The sequence below is a fragment of the Rhinatrema bivittatum genome, chromosome 3 (assembly GCF_901001135.1).
Source record: "Rhinatrema bivittatum chromosome 3, aRhiBiv1.1, whole genome shotgun sequence".
Lineage (NCBI taxonomy): Eukaryota > Metazoa > Chordata > Amphibia > Gymnophiona > Rhinatrematidae > Rhinatrema > Rhinatrema bivittatum.
The window spans coordinates 251,643,002-251,665,086 of record NC_042617.1 but is presented as its reverse complement, the minus strand read 5'-3'; the positions used below and the strand labels follow the sequence as shown (position 1 = coordinate 251,665,086).

Below are 22,085 nucleotides of genomic sequence, written 5' to 3'. Positions count from 1 at the left end.
ACTGTTACCCTGTCGAGTCTCCTTATCCACAGAGCCTGTTCGACTTCTCATTGGTGCTGTCCATTCCGAAGAGATTGAACTTTTGGTTCTAAAGAAATCCATCCACCCAGCAGTTCTGGGACTACCTTGGCTCCAACGTCAATCCCCCCAATTCGATTGGGGGTCTCTCCAGCTGACAGAATGGGGCTCCGCCTGTCACCAGACTTGTCTACAGAAAGTGGCGCCCCCACCAGTGGTTCCTCTGGTGACCACTTCCTCAGGCATACCTGCTCCCTATGCAAACTTCGAAGCAGAAGGCAGACCTCTTACCACTTCCTTGGAGATTTGATTGTCTCATTGATCTCCTACCTGGGACTATGCCCCCCGAGGGCGTACCTATCCTCTGTCTCTTCCCGAGACCAAGGCCATGACAGAATACATCCGGCAGAATCTTGCAAAGGGGTTCATTCCCCCCCTCTACCTCCCCTACTGGTGCAGGGTTCTTTTTCATCACAAAAAAGGATGGATCCCTCCTACGGGTAGCATCAACTCCACCTCGGTCCAAGGGTCCACCTCCGGCGAAACAACCATTCTCCAGCAGTGAGCGGTTGGGGCCTGTAACTTATCATTTATGCCTTCCTACCAGTTTACGGATACATAACGCCTTCTATGTATCACTACTAAAGCCATTGGTGCTTTCTGCGTTTCAAGGTACTCCACCCAAGACTCTTGAAATTTTCTCTGAAGAAGACCCAGTCTACCAAGTCCAGGAGATCCTGGATGTGAGACAAAATGAACTATGAAAATTGAACTTGGGTGAGAAGAAGAGTAGCTGGAATAATTTAGGCAATAAGAATGAACTATGTTTCAATGGTTAAAATGCCAGATTGTTTTTTTTACAAGAGACCCATTTGATGGCCCCAAATCATATTAAATTGAAGCGTGACTGGTTGGCCAATGTTTCTATTCTTCTTTCTCCAGCAGACAGAGAGGTATAGCCATCCTTATTCATAAGCAACTGCTGTTTCAGGATGATGAGGGCAGATACGTGATAGTATTGGGTTCTCTAAACAATCAAAAATTAGCTCTTTGTAATTTGTATGCGCCAAATGATTTGTTTGTAACAATAATGACTAAGCTACTAGGCTATCCAGATTATGCTCTAGTGGTTGGATGGGATCTGAATATAGTTGCAGATAGAAGGATTGACTGCAAGGCTGGAAAAGAGGTTAAGGTAGGGGATGAAGGGCAAGATGTGATTTTTTTTTGTGTTAAAAACAGGGATTGCAAGATGTTTGGAGGATTTAACTCCCTGGGGAGCATGAATATACTTTTTTCTCAAAGCCACACCAGTACTACTCCAGGTTGGACTATTTTTTAATCTCGGAGAAATTATTTAACAGGGTCTGGGAATCCCTAATAGGGACAATTTCCATCTCAGATTACACTTCAGTTTCATTTGTGGTAGCTATGGGAGGTTCTTGTCATGTGTCTTTTTCCTGGTGAGTGAGCCCAGGTTTGCTTCAAGACAAAACTTTTCATGTTCATTTAAAGGAAAAATGGGTGGCGTATCTAATAACTAATGCTACTCAAGATGTTTCTGCATCCTTGGAGTGGGAAGCGGGTAAGGCGGTAATACGAGGCTATATTATAGCTCATGTTGCTCGGATAAATAGAATTAGAAATGAAGACATTTTAAGTTGGTTGACTGCCAGCAGTCAACCAACCCACCCCAGCTTTAGCTCATTCTTGCTTTTATCTACCCTGTTTGAGCATTCATATACACCAGATAAATCAAACCGGTTCCAGCATTCCTATGCACTCAAACTCATACAGCATTCATCCTGCATTCAACTTGACCCAGCATTCATCCTGCATTCAAACTGATCCAGCATTCATCCTGCATTCAACTTGACCCAGCATTCATCCTGCAATCAATCTGATCCAGCATTCATCCTGCATTCAAACTGATCCAGCATTCATCCTGCAGTCAATCTGATTCAGCACTCATCCTGCATTCAAACTGATCCAGCATTCATCCTGCAGTCAATCTGATCCAGCATTCATCCTGCATTCAACTTGACCCAGCATTCATCCTGCATTCAAACTGATCCAGCATTCATCCTGCAGTCAATCTGATCCAGCATTCATCCTGCATTCAACCTAATCCAGTAGTCATCCAAATCATCCCAGTGTTCATCACTCCTCAGCCGTCTGCAAACCTGTGCCAACTAGCATCCACTTCATTCTAACAGTCATCTCGTCTGACACTACAGGCCATAATGCTTCCTGGTCTCCCAATACCGATTCTTCATCACAATACACTCTACACTGGAAAATTACCTTTGCTATCCCGTCCCCACACCTACAAATCCCTCATTCCCATCATGATCTCACCGATTACCCAAATCCTGGGCCTCACTTTATTCTCCCTGATTCTGTTTAATGCTCAATCCCTCACCAAGAAATCTCTGGTCCTCAATGACCTTCTCCTAGACGAGAACCCGGACATTTGCGCCATAACAGAAACATGGCTTAAACCTACGGACACAGCAATAATAAATCAACTACCAACACATACTTACGATTTTTTCTCCCTTCCCCGACAGAAAAAAAGGGGTGGGGCCATACTCTTAGCAGCCAAAAAAGGTTTGAGATTCGCACAATACCCAATTAAATCCAATTCTAAACTGGAAACATGCCTCTACAAATCAGACCAACTACAAATTCTCCTTGCTTATGCCCCACCTGGCCTCATGGAAGCAGATCCCTCCACCTTTGTTGAAATAACAGCATCACACATAAATCTGGACTCCCCAGCTGTAATCCTTGGAGATTTCAACTTGCATGTCGACAACCCCACACGCTCAACCAGTTGCGAGGCTTTCCTCACCGCCATGTCAGCCATGGGATTCAAGCAGATAATTAACAAACCTACCCACAAAGTGGGTCACACTTTGGACCTTATCTTTGTAAGCTCGGGTATCACACATTCATCCCACCCAGTATGTAATTAGGTTCCCTAGTCAGACCACCCATTAATCTCCACCACCATCACACTGGCGGAAACCAATAATATCCACCTCCCTCAACCTTCATTTCTCTACAGAAAAACCTGCTCATCAGACGAACTCAGCAAATAGCTGGCCTTATAACTCCCACTCATTGACGTCTCCTCTCCCAACTCAGCTGTCCACTCCTGGACCAACATAACAGAGGCCATAGCAAATAAACTATGCCCGCTAACAACAAAAAAATTCAACCCCAACTCTTCCAAAAGACAACCATGGTTCACTAGTGACCTTCGAAAACTCAAACAGAGCCTACGACAGAAAGAGAGTAAATGGCGTAAAGCACCTGGCCACAACACCCTCTCGGCCTACAAGCTTGCTCTGCACTACTACAAGAGCTCCACCCTAAAAGCAAAAAGGGACTTCTATGCTCAAAAAATCCATGACCTCATCTTCGACGCTAAAGCCCTTTTGCATACGTTTCCAATCTAACACAAATCAACGCTCCTGACATTCCACTCAATCAAGCTCAATCAAAAGCAGAAGAGTTTGCCCTCTTCTTTCGAAATAAAATCACTAACCTCCTATCACAGCTTCCTTCCAACACCACCTCGCCTTCTAATTCATATCACCACCCCAATAAATACATATCTCTTACATCTTTTGATCCTATAACAACCTCAGAGATCCAAGCAGTTTTGAAGAAAATGAAACCCTCCTCTCATCCTTTCAACTGAATCCCCTCTAAACTGCTACTACTGACTCCATCTCCAAAGCATTGGCGGACATCATTAACTGTTTTCTATCCCAGGGAATCTATCCAGATGATCTTAAACTGGCCTCCATCAAACCACTCCTAAAGAAACCTAATCTGGACCCTAAAGATCCCAATAGCTTCTGCCCGATCTCCAACCTCCCATTTATAGCCAAGGTCATGAAAAAATTAGTCAATACACAATTATCGGATTATATCGAAGACCACAAAATTCTGTTCCCCTCCCAATTTGGATTCCGAAAAGCAGTTAGCACAGAATCCCTACTCATATCCCTGACAGACTATCTCATCATGGGCCTAGACAAAGGTCACTCCTTCTTACTGATTCTCCTGGACCTTTCGGCGGCTTTTGACACTGTTAACCATTCCATCCTCCTAAACCAGTTGTCAAACATCGGAGTAACAGGAACTGCTCTGGCCTGGTTCAAAACTTTCCTTGATAACAGAGGCTACAAGGTTAAAATACACAATAAAGAATCACTCCGTCACCATTCCGCCCTAGGAGTTCCCCAGGGTTCTTCCTTGTCCCTCACCCTCTTCAATATTTACCTCCTTCCACTATGCAAGCTGTTAACCAAAATGAACCTAAAACACTTCTTATACACCGACGATGTCCAGATCGTGATCCCCCTAAAAGAATCTATTACTAAAACACTTGAATTCTGGGAAAACTGCCTGCAGGAAATTAATGGCTTCCTCACCAACTTAAACTTAATTCTAAATTCCTCTAAGACCGAACTCCTCCTCATCTCCCCAGAAAACAGTACTATCACCTCGAACACACCAGCAAACCTTCACATCACCCAAGCAAGAGACTTAGGGGTTATCATTGATAATTGGCTAAACCTTAAACCCTTCATCAACCAAACAACTAAGGACTGTTTCCATAAACTACATGTCTTGAAAAGAATAAAACCACTCTTTCACTTTCAAGATTACAGAACAGTTCTGCAAGCTATAATCTTCTCTAAGATAGACTGCTGTAACTCTATCTTACTAGGTCTCCCCTCTTCTCACACCAAACCTCTTCAGATGGTACTAAATGCGGCAGCCAGAATACTGACAAACACGAGGTGAAGAGACCACATTTCTCCCTTCCTTAAAGACCTACACTGGCTGCCAATCCACTACAGAATCATGCATAAGGCCATTACCACAATCTTTAAAGCCATCCATCACCAAGCTCCACTAAACCTACAAATCCCATTCAGAAAACATACCTCCTCCAGACCTACTAGAGAAGTTTACAGAGACTCACTACATGTCCCCCATGCCAAAACCTCTCAACATTTATCACTTAGAGACCGGCTTTCTCTACAGCAGGACCATCTCTATGGAACTCCATTCCACCAGAACTTCATCAAGAACCGTGCCTTCGAACATTCAGAAAAAGGCTTAAGACGTGGTTATTCAAACAGGCATTTCCAAACCCTATTTGAATCACATCTTAACGACAACCACAATCAGACATTCTTAGAATACTGTAAATAATGGCTCTTTTTGTTAAGTTCCTTTAGACTTTCTTCCACCCAGTTTTAGCATCCTCTTTTATTTATTTATTTATTTAGCATTTTTATATACCGACTTTCCAATAACAGAATTACTGATCAATTCGGTTTACATTTTAACAGAACAATAACATTGACAAGTAAATGTCTTACAAAGAACAGGTCGATATAACTTGGATAAGTAAATATTGTAACTTCAGAGTTTTCATTTCACTTGTTACAGTTTTTCAGTTCTGTTCAGTTATTTATTCTAATTTACACCCCTTGTTAAATGTAAACCAGCATGATGTGATCCTAATCATGAATGCCGGTATAGAAAAACGCTAAATAAATAAATAAGTTGACCAAAGTTCTCAAAGTACCCCAAACCAAAATAATTGATATTTCAAAGCATCATAAAAATGAGGCTAAGCAGATCCATTCTGCTCTTAATCACTTGCTTTTTCAAAGAGCAGTAAATTCACTTAGGTTTTATACATATCAATTATATCATTTTGGCAATAAGCATAGTAGGATGCTGGCAAATCTGATTAGGATAAGGGGACCTCATTTGTTTATTAATAGCATGAGGGATAAAAATGCAGATGATAAACATATTCTTCAGGACATAATGAATTGATTCTTAGAATACTATCAGGAACTTTGTCAACATAAAATAATGGATAGGGAGATGCAAAATGATTTTTTCAGAGATTTTCTGTGGCCCAATTTATTTCAGCACCAATTAGATTAGTTAAATTTACCAATCAGGAAGTTTTTCAGGTTATCCAAAGTCTCCAGTTGGGGCAAGCAGTGGGAACTGATGGATTGGGATCAATGTTTTTCAAGTTCCTGAAGTTCCCTATACGCCCTACTCTCGTCCAATTCTAGAATAGTGTTCTAGAGTAGGAGGATATTCCCTCAGAAATGAATCAATCTGTAGTTGTTATTTTATCAAAAAAGGGGAGGGATTCACTAGGGGTTAGATCATATTGCCCTGTCTCTCTAATTAATGTGGACATGAAAATTTTAGCTGTGATCCTAGCAAGCAGAATTAATGTATTCCTCTCCAGGTTATAAAACCTGATCAGGCTGGCTTTGTCAAAGGATGACATGGGGTTAAAAATGTATGTCACTTAATTGGGGCGCTGAGTCAACATCAGAATACTCAAATGACGATCCTGTCTTGATGCTGAAAACGCATTTGACTCTTTGACATGGTAGTACATGTTTTGGGTTCTGACTCAATTTGGATTTCAAGGGAACATGCTGCATTGGTTGACTTACTTTATAAGAATCCAAGTGTACATACTCTGATTAATGGGACTCTGTGCCCTCCATTTCAACTGAGGTATGCGGTTAGGCATTGATGCCCTCTCTCCCCTCCCCTCTTCTCTTTAACAGGTCGATACAGTAAAGTGTGCTCCGTCGGAGCGCACTGTCAGCCTGCTCTGGACGCGTGTTTTCCCTTACCCCTTATTCAGTAAGGGAAGGAAAACACGCGGCCCACCCGCGGCACCTAATAGCGTCCTCAACATGCAAATGCATGTTGATGGCCCTATTAGGTATGCGCGCGGGATCCAGTAAGTAAAATGTGCAGCCAAGCCGCACATTTTACTCTAAGAAATTAGGGCCGACCCAAAGGTCGGCCCTAATTTCTTCCGGCGCCAGGAAAGTGCACAGAAAAGCAGTAAAAACTGCTTTTCTGTGCACCCTCCGACTTAATATCATAGCGATATTAAGTCGGAGGTCCCAAAAGTAAAAAAAAGTAAAAAAAAAAAAAAAAATAAATTTGAATTCGGCCCGCGGCTGTCGGGCCGAAAACCGGACGCTCAATTTTGCCGGCGTCCGGTTTCCGAGCCCGTGGCTGTCAGCGGGCTCGAGAACCGACGCCGGCAAAATTGAGCATCGGCTGTCAAACCCGCTGACAGCCGCCGCTCCAGGCCAAAAGGAGGCGCTAGGGACGCACTAGTGTCCCTAGCGCCTCCTTTTGGCCTGGAGCATGGGATATACTTAGTTTTGGCCTGGAGCATGGGATATACTTAGTTTTTGGGTACTTGCCAGGAACTTGTAGCCTGGATTGGTCATTGTTGGAAACAGGATGCTGGGCTTGTTAGACTCTTGGTCTGACCCAGTATGGCAATTTCTTATGTTCTTATGCAATGAATATTCAGTGCCACCTTGTGTCTTTCCGTATACAGGCCTTCTGACATCAGCACATCATATCCAGCAAAGGAAAATTGGTTTTTACCTGCTAATATTCATTCCTGTATTACCACAGATCAGTCCAGACAAGCGGGTTTTATTCATCCCTACCAGCAGATGGAGGTAGAGAACAAAACTTTGGGCACTGGCACATATACAAGAGTGCCACCTGCAGTCCCTCAGTATTAATCGATACCCAAGCCAAGATAAGAAAAATAAAGAGCGAGGAGAGGTGGATTTGTCCGGCCTGCAGGCCATCGCTGGTCTAGCTCAATGCCTGCAGCAGCAACAGCAATGTCTGGATGTCCTGTCAGCTACCGTCGAGCATCTGGCCAATCGTCTAGATCCCTCTGCCACATCTGGGGCCTCTGCTCCTCTGCCGGTGACTCCCCCATCACCCTCTCCACTCCTGCATCTACCTGCTCCACCCCGATACACCAGGGATTCAACGCAATGCCGGGGGTTCTTAAACTATCGCTTCATGAGGTTTTCCCTCCAACCTATCCTGTTACGATTCCTCCTGTAGCTGCGCCACAGGAGGCATCTCACCTTCTTCTGGAGGCCACTCCGAAGTCAGGGCCTCGCCTGAGAAATTGTCTGCATTCGGCTCCACGGCCTGGGAGGCCTTCAGTGTTTGGGGCCTACTCAAGGCCTGTTCCACTGCAGCCTGGATGCCCTGGTGTGGACCTTGCCCTTCTCCTAAGGGGCGGGCCCGCGGCTCCTCTCCACTCTTATAGAGCCAGTGAGGGGCGGATCATCTGGATTCTTCCCAGGGAGTTGCCTGCTTCTGGGCTATAAAAGCCTTGCTCCAGAACTCATGCTTTGCCTTGCATTGGAGTTGCACGTCTCTGGAGGTCTCCTCTTCTAGCCCTCCTTCAGGCCTCCGTATTTGCTTCAGCTTGGTGTCCGTGTCTTGCACGTCCTGATGTTTCATGATGTTCCTTGGTGTTTGTTCCTGACCCTGATGTTTTTAACTTGCTTCTGACTGCCAGAGTGCAGTGACCTGCTTTAGACTGCCGGTGTGCAGTATCGCTTTAGACTGCCGGTGTGCAGTACATTTCCCTGGACTGCTTTGTGCAGCATTCTACCTTCCTGCGCTGCTTCCGCTCCCGCGATTGTGGGACAGGATGGTCCTTGACCAGACCAGTTGTACAGGCTATGTGGGGCGCCCTGAGGGACAGTGCCAACATCTGAACCTCCCTGCTTGTTTCAGAGTCTACGTCTACAGTACCTTGCTTTAGAGTCCACGTCTACAGTCTCTGGTTCTCGAGTCTTCGTCTATTGCCTTTGAACCGTCATCTGCCCACACCCTGAGTCCGGCCTGCTGCCTCTTGCCATCCCAGTGGCAGGTCCGAAAGGGCCAGGAATGGTCGGAGGAATGTTCATCACCAACACTCCACATGTTGGTTCCGGAGGCATGCAGGTCCGGTTGGGGGTTGGGCCCACGCTACACCTACCCTTGGTGCGGGATCGTGCCAGGGGCCCAAGGGCACACTCTCTCTAATGGGGAAGGCTCTCCTAGCGCTCCCCAGTAACATATCCAGTTCCCCAATGATCAGATTAAGACCACGTTCATCCTCTCCCTGCTGGATGGCAAGGCCCTGGCCTGGGCCTCCCCGTTGTGGGAACGCGGGGATACCATCCTTGGAGACCTGCCCTGGTTCGTCCAGATGTTCCGGCAAGTTTTTGATGAGCCAGGATGCCAGTCCACTGATGCCTCTGAACTGCTCCATCTCCGCCAGGGCTCCCGTACTCTGGCCGAGTATGCCGTAGAATTTCGCACCCTAGCATCCAAACTGGGCTGACAACCTGCAGAGTATCTTCCTAGAAGGTCTGCCTTCCAGAATAAAAGATGAGCTGGCTGCTCGAGAGTTGCCTGAGGAACTGGAGGCACACATTGACCTGGCGGGCCGAATTGATCGGCGTCTTCAGCAACACCTGAGGGAGCTAAAACCAGGATGCTGAGTGGTTCCCTTGGCTCCGTCATTCTCTCGTCCTCTGACCTCACCAGCTACCTCTGAGACCCTGCCGGGCCGCAGCGAGGAGCTTATGCAGATAGGCCAAAGGCATTTAATCATCGAAGAGAAGCAACAGCGCAGGTCTCTCGGTCTCTGTTTGTATTGTGGCAATAGAGGTCATCTAATAGCCCAGTGCCAAAAACGTCCGGGAAACTCTCGGGCCTAGATGTCACCGGGGAGCTGACCCTAAGCTGCATTAATCCCGCTCCCCAATGTATAGTACCAGTGACCCTCCAGTTCTCCAGGGGATCCTTCACAACACTGGCCTTTATTGACTCCGGAGCCAGAGGAAATGTCATTTTGGCTGAAGTAGTCAAGCAATTGCAGCTTCCGGTGGTCCATCATACACCATGAGGCTCCCAACATGGATACCCCTGACCAACTAGATAACCATGCAGAAAACGCTAAACCTAGAAATTGAAGCCAAAAAATGGCAAATCTGCTTTGGAAATATATACAGCAGTAGACCAAGCAGTCTTTTGGTAGAGATCCTCAGGGTAGGCCTCTGGACTGATCTGTGGTATTACAGGAGCGAAATTTAGCAGGTATGAACCAATTTTCCTTTCCTGAACATACCCAGATTAGTCCAGACAAGTGGGATATACAAAAGCCCTCTTACACTAGGTGGGAACCCAAAAGACCCGCTCAAAGAACACTCTCTCCAAAAGGGGGCCACCTCCGGGGCCCGCACATCCAAACGGTAATGATTAGTAAAAGTGTGCAATGAAGACCACACTGCGGCTCTACAGATCTCTTGGGGAGACACCAGCTGACATTCAGCCCAGGACAGCACCTGAGCTCGAGTCGAATGTGCTCTAAGACCCACTGGACCCGTTCTTCCTTTTGATATATAAGCTGCAGAGATAGTCTCTTTCAACCAAACGAGACAAAGAAGCCTTAGACACCTTTTCGCCCTTTTTTGCTCCCTCGAACAGGACGAACAAATGATCAGAACGACGAAAAGCGTTAGTGACTTTCAAGTAACGTAATACCATCCGTCTCACACCCAAAAGGTAAAGTTCTCGTCCCATCGAGGGCCCAATCCGGAAACCTGGGCAACTCCGCTGATTGGTTTACATGAAAAACCGACACCACCTTAGGAAGAAATGAAGGTACCGTACACAAGGACACCGTATCGGATGATATCCGGAGAAACGGATCACGGTACGAAAGCGCCTGCAATTTGGAAATCCTTCTAGCCGAACAGATAGCTACCAAAAAGACCGTCTTCAGAGTCAGGATCTTCAAAGATACCCGATTCAGAGGCTCAAACGGCTCCTCGCCAAGGACCCGTAGCACGAGATGAAGATTCCATTTCAGACAAATGCGACGCAGAGGTGGACAGAGATGTTTGACTCCTCATAGAAAACGCACCACATCCAGATGGGTTGCCAAGGCCTTCCCCTGGACTCTCCCTCTGAGACAACCCAAAGCGGAAACCTGGACCCAAAGGGAACTATGGGCTAATCCTTTGGATAAACCCACCTGCAAAAAAGAAAAAAAAAGGGACACCGACACCTGAAGAGGGTCCAATTCCTGTTGTCCACACCAGGTCTCAAACACCGTCCATACCCTGGAATAGGCTAAAGAGGTAGCAGGGCATCTTGCTTGGAGCAGCGTGGTAATTACTGGTTCCAAATACCCCCTCATGCGCAATCGCCTCCTCTCAAAAGCCAGACCGCGAGACAAAAGCGATCCTCCCAATCGGAAAATATAGGACTCTGACGCAGGAAATCTGGTAGATGGGTCAGGCATAGCGGTCCATCCACTGCCAGCCGCACCAGATCCGCGAACCATGGATGGCGAGGCCACTCTGGAGCCACCAGAATCACTGACCCCGCGTGGCCCTCTATATGCCTTACCTTTGCTATCAGCGGCCTCGGAGGAAAGATATACAGGAGGCCTCCGGTCAGCCATGGACATACATGGGCATCGAGCCCCACCGCCCCGGACTCCCTCCGGCGGCTGAAAAAACTTTGCATCTTGGTATTGAGATTCGTTGCCATGAGATCAAATTGCGGGGTTCCCCACTGTTCGCAGAGAAGCTCCCAGGCCCTCTGAGAGAATTCCCACTCCCCCGGATCCAACTGGTGCCGGCGGAGGTAATCCACCTGGACGTTGTTGACTCCTGTGTCATGGGAGGCAGCGATTCCTTCAAGATGAAGCTCTGCCCACTCGATCAGCAGCTGAGCCTCCTGCACTACCATGGGACTCTTGGTTCGCCCCTGGCAGTTGATGTAAGCCACTGTGGTCGAATTATCCAAGAAAACTCGCATCGCTCTCATCTCCAGGCGATTGATGGACCATGTCTGTTCCGACATCGACCAAAGGTCCTGAGCAGACCTGCCCAGACAAACTGTCCCCCAGCCCCAAAGACTTGCATCCGTGGTGACCACCATCCACTCCGGGATCTCGAGAGGCATCCCCTTCTCCAGATTGTTCCATGTCATCTACCAGGCCAGATTGGCCCTGGCCGACTCCATCAGAGCCAGGGGCAGGAAATATTGTTGTGACAGAGGATTCCAACAGGACAACAAGGCTCGGCCTCAAATGGGCAAATGCCCAGGGCACCAGTTTCAATGTGGACGTAATCGAGCCCAGGACCTGTAAGTAATCCTAGACCTTCGGCACCTGTAGACAAAGCAGATGTGCTATCTGCCCCTGAATTTTGTTCACCCTATCATCTGTAAGAAACACTCTGCTCTGCTGGGTGTCGAAACGGGATCCCAAGTATTCGAGGGAATGGGAGGGGATCAGATGGCTCTTCTGCACATTGATAATCCAGCCTAGAGATTCCAGGAGCGACCGAACTCGGTCCACGGACTGCACACATTCCTCTAGTGACTTCGCCCGTATCAGCCAATCGTCCAAGTATGGGTGCACCAGCAATCCCTCCTTTCGCAGCGCCGTCACCACTACCACCATCACCTTTGTAAAGGGCTGCGGGTTGTGGCCAGCCGAAAGGCAGCGCTTGAAACTGATAGTGCTGTCCCAGAACCATGAATCTGAGAAACTTCTGGTGCTCCTGATGGATGGGGATATGCAGATAAGCCTCGGTGAGATCCAGAGACGCCAAAAGCTCTCCTCCTCTTAACGCCACAATTACAGTGCACAACGTCTACATCTGAAACGTGGTACCTTCAAACTCTGGTTGACGTTCTTCAGGTCTAGGGATAGGTCAGAACTTGCCTTCTGTCTTGGCCACCACGAAATAGATGGAATATCTGCCTTGTCCCAGTATGGGACACTGGCACCATTTTCGGACACTGGCACCAGTGGTACAACCGCCTCCAGACTTAACAACCACTGAAGCGTTTCCTGGACCGCTGCCCACTTACTTCAGGAAAGACAACGCGACTCCAGAAAGACCAACCGCAGGTGAGACCAACCGTGGGTGAGAAATTCGAAGGCATAGCCATTTCTCACCACGCTCTACACCCACTAGTCGGAAGTGATCTTGGTCCACTCCCCGTGGAACTGGGCCAGCCTGCCCCTGATTTCCAGAGATGAGGCGTGGACCTGCAGATCTCATTGTGAGGACTATTGCCACCCACACCCTGGGTGGATCCGCCTCTAGATGACCTCCAGCCCCTCGAAAGGACTGTTGCCTATGCGAGGACTGTCTTGGGGCCGAGGCCGCCGAGGGCCTCATCTGACGAAAACATCTGGACTCCCGAAAGCGAGGCCGAGAAGAGAAAGGTTTCCAGCCAGACTTTCGATCCTCTGGCAGCCTATTGCCCTTTGTCTCTCCCAGCGACTTCATCAGATGATCGAAGTCCTCACCAAACAGCAGTTTCCCCTGAAAGGGCAGATTACAGAGCTGTGATTTTGATGACAGATCCGCTGACCAGTTGCGTAGCCACAAGTGTCATCTGGTCGCTACCACTGACACCATAGCACAGGCCATGGTTCTCACCAGGTCATACAAGGCATCTGTGCCATAGCCAATCCCTGCCATCAGGCAGGCCGCCTGGACTGGGGAAAGAGTCCTGGAGGAAGACTGTTCCTGCGGCTTCTGGATCCAACATAAATAGACCTGATGCATCAGATTTGCACATACCGCCACCTGCAGGCTGAGCCCCAGGACCTGAAAAGCTCGCTTGAGATGCACTTCCAACTTCCGATCCTGCCACCAGAATAGTGGTCTTCTTAGTGACTGCCAAAAATGCTGCATCCACCTTCGGGACCTTGAGAATGTCCAGATGGTCCTGCAGAAGCAGATAAAGCTTGGATATCGCTCTGCCAACTCGCAGAACCGAGTCGGGGGAATCCCACTCTCAGTTGATCAATTTCTGGATTTTCTTCAGAATTGGGAAAGTGCTGGGGGGTCTCCGTAGGTCATCCAGAACTGGATTAACCCCTTCAGCATCTGAGTCCTCCAGGGTGAGCTTAATCCCCAGCTCCTCCAACACCTGAGGTATAAGTGGGCGAAGCTCCTCTCTCTTGAAAAGCCGGATCACCCGCGGATCATTGCCTTCTATGGATGTGAATCGGGGGGGTTCTCTTATTGTTTTGGGGGAGGGCGGGAAAAACGGCACACAAAAATAACCCCTAAACCCACCCCGACCCTTTAAAACTAATCCCTTAGCTTCTCCCACCCTCCCGACCCCCCCCCAAAATGTTTTACAGGTACCTGGTGTCCAGTGTGTGGGAAACAAAAATCAGACAACTCCCTTCTCTGGGAATAGTTATTTACTAGCGAGCATAGTTCAGTAAAATCATTATAAAAGATTTTTACATGACCATTTGCAAATGGGGTGTCATACATATAGTAGGCACGAGCTAGCTGGGGAACAGGAGGTCCTTTTAAACCCCTCTTGTTCCGGGTTTAAGCCTTGCGGTTTAGAGGTGTTGAGAAAACTTGGTACTTTCTGGAAGCATGTAGGGGAGGGGTGGAGGGGATGTTTTCAGCCTTGCTGTTTGTTCGTGCGGGGTTGCACACGTATACTTTGGCACCACTAGGTGTCAGTATTTAATCACCTAAGTGTTACTTCCCTTTTTCAAGCCTTGCATTAGCTCGTTTCTTAACAAGGTGGTGGGGGGGGGGGAGTTACTGAGGGATATTGTAACAACATATTTCTTAACCGCAGAAACTAACAGAAACTAACCGTCTTGCCCACACCGTGTACAAAGCCAGGTTAGATCTAGGTTAGGTCTTACTGGCTGTTGGCCATTGTTTCTCAAGGGGGGACTTTTTATGTATTTTAAGAGGTTTTTCCATATAAGGTCACTGAACACTAGTCTGCAGATCTGCGGGCTGGCCATTTCACCACCTGTCACAAGTTGGTTCCTCTTTCAATAGAAACAGACACTTCAAATGATCTGTTTAAGTTCTGGTAGCTTCTTTATACAATTCTTACTATTTGCTTTTATCTTTATTTCTATATTGCAGCCAAGCATCAAGTATAAAGCTAACTTAGTTGTCTGTATTTTCCCACCCTATCTATAGTGTTTCTGATTAGGTTACCCTTTAGTAGCATAGGGTAAGATTTTTTAATATCTGGCTTAATTACTTAGTTACTACCCCAAACCAAATATGCCTGATACTTCACTTTCAATGCATATACAGCATAGCTCTCTGCTTCAATGACAGGGGAGAAGAATAACTGATACTTCACATATCCAGCAGAGCTCTCTGCTACAACGTGATACTTCACTTTCCATGCATATCCAGCATGGTTCTCTGCTGCATCGGCATGGGAGAAAGACTGATACATCACGCATTTCCAGCATAGCTCTCTGCTTCAACGGCAGGGGAAAAAAAAAAAAAACAAAAACAAAAACAAAAAACTGATGCTTCACGCATATCCTGCATAGCTTCAACGACAGGGGTGAAGAAAAAAAAAGGATTCGCAATCACAAAGCGAGGAGTAGCTGGCTTGTTACGGCGGTTACTACCCCAACCAAATGCGCCTGATACTTCACTTTCAATGCATATCCAGCATGGCTCTCTGCTTCTACAGCAGGGGAGAAGAAAAAAAAACCCAACAAGAGCTGTACAACATAGTCTAGGTAAAACAAATAAGCATGGGTGTAGCTTGCTTATCGCGGCAGTTACTGCCCCTACTACCCCTAACTAATCAAGCTAGATATTTCACTTGCATGCAGCTTCCATCACTGCTCTCTACATTAATGGTGGGGGTGGAAGGGGAATAGAACAAGGAGCTAAGAGTAACAGATAAGAATGAGAGAAAAAATGTGTGAGGCTTGCTGGCAGACTGGATGGGCCATTCGGTCTTCTTCTGCCATCATTTCTATGTTTCTATTGTTTTCTATGTAATTACTGAGATGGCAACATTTAAAGTCATTTCTCCCAAGTGGGGGTTCCCCTGAGTGATCACCATGGAGGTGGTGCTATCGCACGCTACTGCTGACGATAATGTTAGTAACATTATCACCAGCAGGAAGCCACGCTGACCTCCACCCCTTCCTTGCATTATATCGCATGCGAAAAGCCCTTTTCACATGCGATATGGCCTTATCGTGTGCGCTAGGGCCCTAATGCATATGATGAAGCTTTAGAAAATAACCCCCTAGATTGTAAGCCCTTTGGGGATAGGGAAATACCTACATACCTGAATGTAATCCACTTTGAAGCACTGAAAAAAGTATGAAAGTGGAAAGAAATAAATAAATACAAATACATTTTCCTGGTCTTTGATTGCATCTCTTGATACTTTATTTATTTATTTATTTATTTAGCACTTTTATATACCGCTATTCAAGTAACAGAGTTACCAATCAAGTCGGTTTACATTCCAACAATAACCATGACATGAGAATGTCTTACAATAAACAGGATGATCGAACTTGGATACAAAGAACTGGGTTTAACAACGTAAACAAGATAGGTAAAGAGACCGGCGAGCCTAATGCTAGCTGGTGTAAAGTTCTGAGATTAAGAGTAGGGCAAAAGGTATTAAGATTTGACTACATCGGGATAGTTAGGTCGAGCGTTCTCTTAAGGAGTTACCAAAGACTGAGATCACTAGTGGGAGATCTAATAAGTTATTGAGTTAGGAGAAGGCTTGGTTGAACAACCAGGTCTTGAGTCTTTTTTTTTTAAAGGTGATTGGGCATTGTACTAGCCTGAGGTCTGGGGGAAGAGAGTTCCAATGTTTTGGGCCAGCAGTGGAGAGAGCTCTTTTACTTAATGATGTTTTGATCGGTGGGGCCTGTAGATTGTCTCTATATGCTTGTCTCACCGGTCTGGAGGAGGTGCGAGGCTGAAGTGGGATCCTGAGCTCCAGGGGGGTGATGTTATGTATCGCTTTGTGGATTGATGATAGAACTTTGAACAAAATTCTGAATTTGATTGGGAGCCAGTGCAGGTTCTTTAGAATGGGTGCAGGTTCTTTAGAATGGGTGCTTTCTCTGAGGACATGCAGGATGGCAGTCCTCACACACGGTTGATACTTAAGGATCTTTAAATTTCTCCATGAAATCCACAGAATAGTTGCTGTATATTGATACTTCTATCAGAAATGCAGTTTTCACCAGTATGAATCCTTTCATGTTTTCTTAGATTGGATATCATACTGAAACATTTATCACATTGATAACATTTAAATGGTTTCTCACCAGTGTGAATTCGTCCATTTTTTTAAGATCCGAATTCTGAATAAAACATTTATCACACTCAGAACATTTAAATGGTTTCTCATCAGTGTGACTTTTCGTGTTGTCTTAGAACAAATTTCCGGCTAAAGTATTTATCACATTCAGAACATTTAAATGGTTTCTCACCAGTGTGAATTCTTTCATGTCTTCTTAGATCAGAATTCTGAGTGAAACCTTTATCGCATTCAGAACATTTAAATGGCTTCTCACCTGTATGCATCCTTTCATGAGTTCTAAGAGTAGAATTCTGACTGAAACATCTATCACATTTAGAACATTTAAATGGTTTCTCACCAGTGTGAATCCTTTCATGCCTTCTTAGATCTGAATTCTGACTGAAACATTTATCACATTCAGTACATTTAAATGCTTTCTCTTTTCTGTGGGTCATTTCATGAACTAGCAGTTGGCTTTTCTGTTTGAAACATTTATCACATTCAGAACATTTAAATTGCTTCTGTCCTTTGTGACTTTTCTGATGAATTGTAAACCATGATCTACTTTCAAAGCATTTTTCACATTCAATACATTTTAAAGGTTTGCTGAGTCTGTGAATTTTTTTATGCTCTCTCATGTCTGACTTACTAGTGAACTGTTTCTCACATTCAATAGACGGAAATGGTTTCCCTCCTGAGAGAATGCTTATATGCCTTTTGAGTTCATCTCTGTAGGTAAAGCATTTTTCACACTGAGAACATTTCAAAGGTTTCTTTTGCACATAAACTGTTCTATGTGCTATACATTTTGCTTTGTTAGCTCTTTTCTCACCTTCAGCACTTCCACATTTTTTCTCACTTTTATGATATTGTTGGATATATGCATGATTGACCTCTCTGTGATCTTGTTCACACATTCTTTCTTTTCCTGGTGCTTGATAGAATATGAGTTTGTGGTGAAGTTTCCCCAAGTATCAGCACTTTTAAATAGTTTCTTTCCTTCATCAATTCTCCAAGCTTGTACAAGATTTGGGCAATGGTTGCAATTTCTCCCTTGTTCAGTACTTGTGTTTGGTCTCTCTCCTTTTGGGGCTTTTTCTTTCATTGTGGGTGGTGTTACTTTGCGACCTCCTTCACAGTCAGCTGAAGGATCTGGGTTGTTTCTGGAGGAGTCTTTGAGTTTCCATTCCTCCCTCTGCTGGCCAGTGCACATATTCTGCTTCTTGCTTTTGTTCCTCAATCCATTATCGGCTGGATAAAAATGAGTAAGACTGTTAATTTTACGGAAATAGAGAAGGACATACGGTATATAGGGAAATATCCTCCATCTGATTATTTAAATATCTTTGCTTGATTAAGACTTATATGACATATAACAGGAAGTGATGTTTGCAGAGAGGTTCAGGTGGGCAATGGCATGAACAGAGGGAAACAGACCATGTCTGATCTCATCCTGCTGTTTCTGTGCATCTCATCCTCACCTCCAGTCTCTGAAATGATTCCCTTCACTCTGATTACAATCACTAACTACAAACTCTGAAAGGCCTTGCTGGAGACCAGGAACTCTTCAGGACCTGCTCACTTAACTTCAGACCTGTCAGCTTAAAGCAACTGAGTTCTAAAGACTTAGTAATAAACATTTAACTGAGAGTCTTTAATACAATTAATCTTTTAAAGTGAATTTTCAAAAGTTGTGCACACAAAAAATAACACACACGTAAAACAGCATCTATGCAAGTATTAGCTATTTTAGAAACCTCAACATACACGTGCAAATCAGGGTCTGCGAGTAAATTTGTGAGTGTAAAAAGGGGGAGGGCCAGAGGCATTCCAGAGAGGGGCCAACATTTATGTGAGTAAGTTGCTATTTTATAAGCAATTTATGCATGTGTATTTGGCAGTTTACTTGCATATATTTACTCCTCAATATCTGGAGTAAGTGATTATAAACATCTTAAAAGTGAAAAAGTGACTGAGTGGGGAGGTCTGGGTGAAATGGGGGTGGACTTCAGGCTGAAGAGCCAAGATGGTTTTCACGATTTACAGATGGACTGGGCAAACTGCTAAACTAATTGGTAAAACCGGTTAGTTCATTACTATGCGCATGTTAGAAAATCCCCTGCCTTATGTGTGTAAAAGCTGACTTATGGGAGGGGGGGGGGGGGTAAATGCATCTAAATTATGCATGCAAAATCTATTTGCGTATCCCTTTAAAACTAGAATTAAAGATACACATGATTATCATTTGCGCACATTTATCTGGCTAAATTCCGACTTACCCTGCTAAGCTATGCTTTTGCCACTACTTAGACGGACAAGTTCCAACTTATCTGGCTAAGTAGCAGCAGGTGCTACTTAGCCAGATAAGTCTTAAAATACTACTTAATGTACTATACAGCTGGATATGTAGCAGATTTTAGTCTTAGCCGGTTATCTGACTTAGCTGGATAAGAGGCGTTTTAAGATTTATCCATCTAAGTAGCACTTTTTTCAGACTTATCTGTTATGGATCAGCGGTGTTTGGTGGATCCTTGGGGTACTGTGGCAGATGACCTCACCCACGGGGAGGAGGCCTCATGAGGAGCCTCAGTACTGGGATAGACTCAAGAACACACAAACACAGAGTTAGTTCTTTATTATACAGCTTGAAGAAGTACCCACAAGAGGGTGGCAGTCAATGAGCGCAATCTGGTTTAGCAGGGGCCTCAGCAGAGGGAGCCCTTCTCACCCCGTTGGTATAGGGAGGGTTCTGAAGCAGTTTCCCAGCAAGGTAGTACTGTGGATGGAGATAGACAGAGTTTAGAGTACTCATTAGATGTTTGCTGTAGATATGCGATTCCACTAGGTTGAAGAAGATGGTACAGGCACCGAGGCAGGGAGAGCAGGCCATCGAGGAGCGAGTACCTGTTCCCTGTAAGGCACCTGAATAAAGCAGAGGGCCCCCCGAAGAGCGGGTGCCCAGATTAGCAGTTACCCCGAAGGGCAGAGAGAGAGCTTCCAGCGGCAGCATGGAAACGGCAGGCAGAGTAGCGTAGACAGAATGGATTTGAGTCCTTGCTAACTCAACAAGCTAGCAAATAGTATAGGTTATGTACCCGGATGGCGTGACATCAGCAAAGGGGAATGCCCCTGAGGTTTGCGCCAAGGCTGGAATAAAGACGTGGGTGGCGCACGCGCGCACCCTATTAGGTACCTGGGAGGAGCATGGCGGGAGGCTGCACCTTAGCCGTTCCGGGGACGTCAGAGAGGTCGGCTTGTAGACGCAGCGGTGGCCATCTTTCCTAGGTAAGCGGGAGGAGCCGTGAACAAGGTGAGGCAAATGGGCGAAGCCGTCTAGCACCGACGGACGCAACATTATCCAGCTATCTTACTTAACCAGATAAATCTGAAAAGTGCTGCTTAGATGGACAAGTAGAGCTTTTCACTCATTTGGTTAAATAGAGGCTTTTCCGCTAGTTAGCTAGATAAATCGAAACTTGTGCAGCGCTCGTTTTTTACATACATGTCCATGCTTGGATGCCTATGTGCATGTATTTCATAACCTGCACATATCATATATGCATAGATTATAAAACATCTTAGTAAATTTGCCTGCACTCATATAGATGTGTATATGGGCAGGCGCGCAACTTTTACATTTAAATTTTAAAATTATCCTCCCTATGTGTAAGTTTACTGTGCACAGTAAGCATTTGTTATAAAGGACAATTTTTCTCACTGCTCTTGCTATCAGTATCCTCCTCTCCTCCTTTCAGCTGGTCACTTGCATAAAGTTCTTTCATGTTCAGGATCTCTACTGTGGAATCAGGATTGTAACCTTGGCCCACCTGTTAGAAATAGGGGGAAAGCATCTTCAGCAACACTTCAGAAAAACTGAGATGATGGGAGAGACGTGAGCTCTAAAAATCTAAGTATCCTAGTGGAAGAAGTTAATGACCCTGTGTAGCTACGGAAAGGAACTGTGACAGGGAACGCACACAGCTTTCTACGATAATGAAAACTTCTGTAGAATATGCCATTTGCTGAGGAATCTCACCTCCCTCCCTCTTGCCTCTGATACTGGTGGGTCACTCTTCCTTCCTCACTGCTTCCTTCTATCCTGCTGCTTCCACTGTGAACCAATCCTGCCTCACTCCCACTCCCTGCTGCTGCTGCTGCCAGTGGGACCCATCTTACCTCCTTTCCTCCAGACTCTACCAGTGGGGCCATCCTGCCTGCCACTCTCTGGCTGCCAGCACTGCCCGGCTCACAGAAAACAAATCCACAAGTTTCTAGGTAGGAAGAAGGGTTTGCATCTTGGAACAGCAATGCGAGAGTTCAGAAATAGGAACAAACTGATAAAGGAGAAGAGAAGTAGGTGATAAAAGAAGATGAAGGGAATGGAGAGCAAACCATGGAAAGGGAGGGAGAAAGGAGAAAGAGAGAGAAAGAGTAGCATAAAGACTTGAAAGGGAAAGGCGTTGTCGCCGATGGGAATAGAGACAGGCTCTGGGGGAGAAGAAGAGAAAGGGAGAAGAAAGGAATGAAAATGAAAAACTGAGAAAGATCTAAAAATGAAAGGAGAAAAATGGAAATAATGGCAGTAGAACAAATAAGTTATCCACACAACAGGAATTAGAAGTCAGAGGCCTTGATTATAATGCCTCATTCTCACTGTGCCTGGTGCAGAGCAGGCATCTCTCTTGTGAGAAATGTTTGGATCAGCCCATCAGCAGTTTTAATCCAAACTACATCACCTGCTTCATGCAGTTCTTCACATCTGCCTATGATTGTCAGATTTTCTCCTTCCTCACGTCCCTAATGTTCAGTCTTGAATTCATCTTGCTTAAATCGAATTAAAATATCTGGCTTGACATTGGGAGAACCTGTTTATAGGGAAAAATGGTTAAAATATGTTTTGAAAAAAAAAAAAACCCAATGCAATTGAACTCAGAATTATACTGTGTTCATAGGCACTTCCAGCAGTGCAGTGAGGGGTGCTGCTGTGCTGGTCACCATCAGAAATCCATAATAGCAGTGTCCAGATCATTTTTTTAATTTGATAACTTCCCCTA

At 45.5% G+C, this 22,085-nt stretch overlaps 1 protein-coding gene across 1 annotated transcript; it reads right to left on the bottom strand.

Annotated features, from left to right (window-relative positions):
• Positions 1-16,182: 16,182 nt before the first annotated feature.
• LOC115087351 (gastrula zinc finger protein XlCGF71.1-like) lies at positions 16,183-18,977 on the bottom strand. Its single transcript, XM_029594460.1, has one exon. It carries the CDS (start codon positions 17,946-17,948, stop codon positions 17,139-17,141), a length of 810 nt encoding a protein of 269 aa, XP_029450320.1. The 5' UTR covers positions 17,949-18,977; the 3' UTR covers positions 16,183-17,138.
• Positions 18,978-22,085: the final 3,108 nt, after the last annotated feature.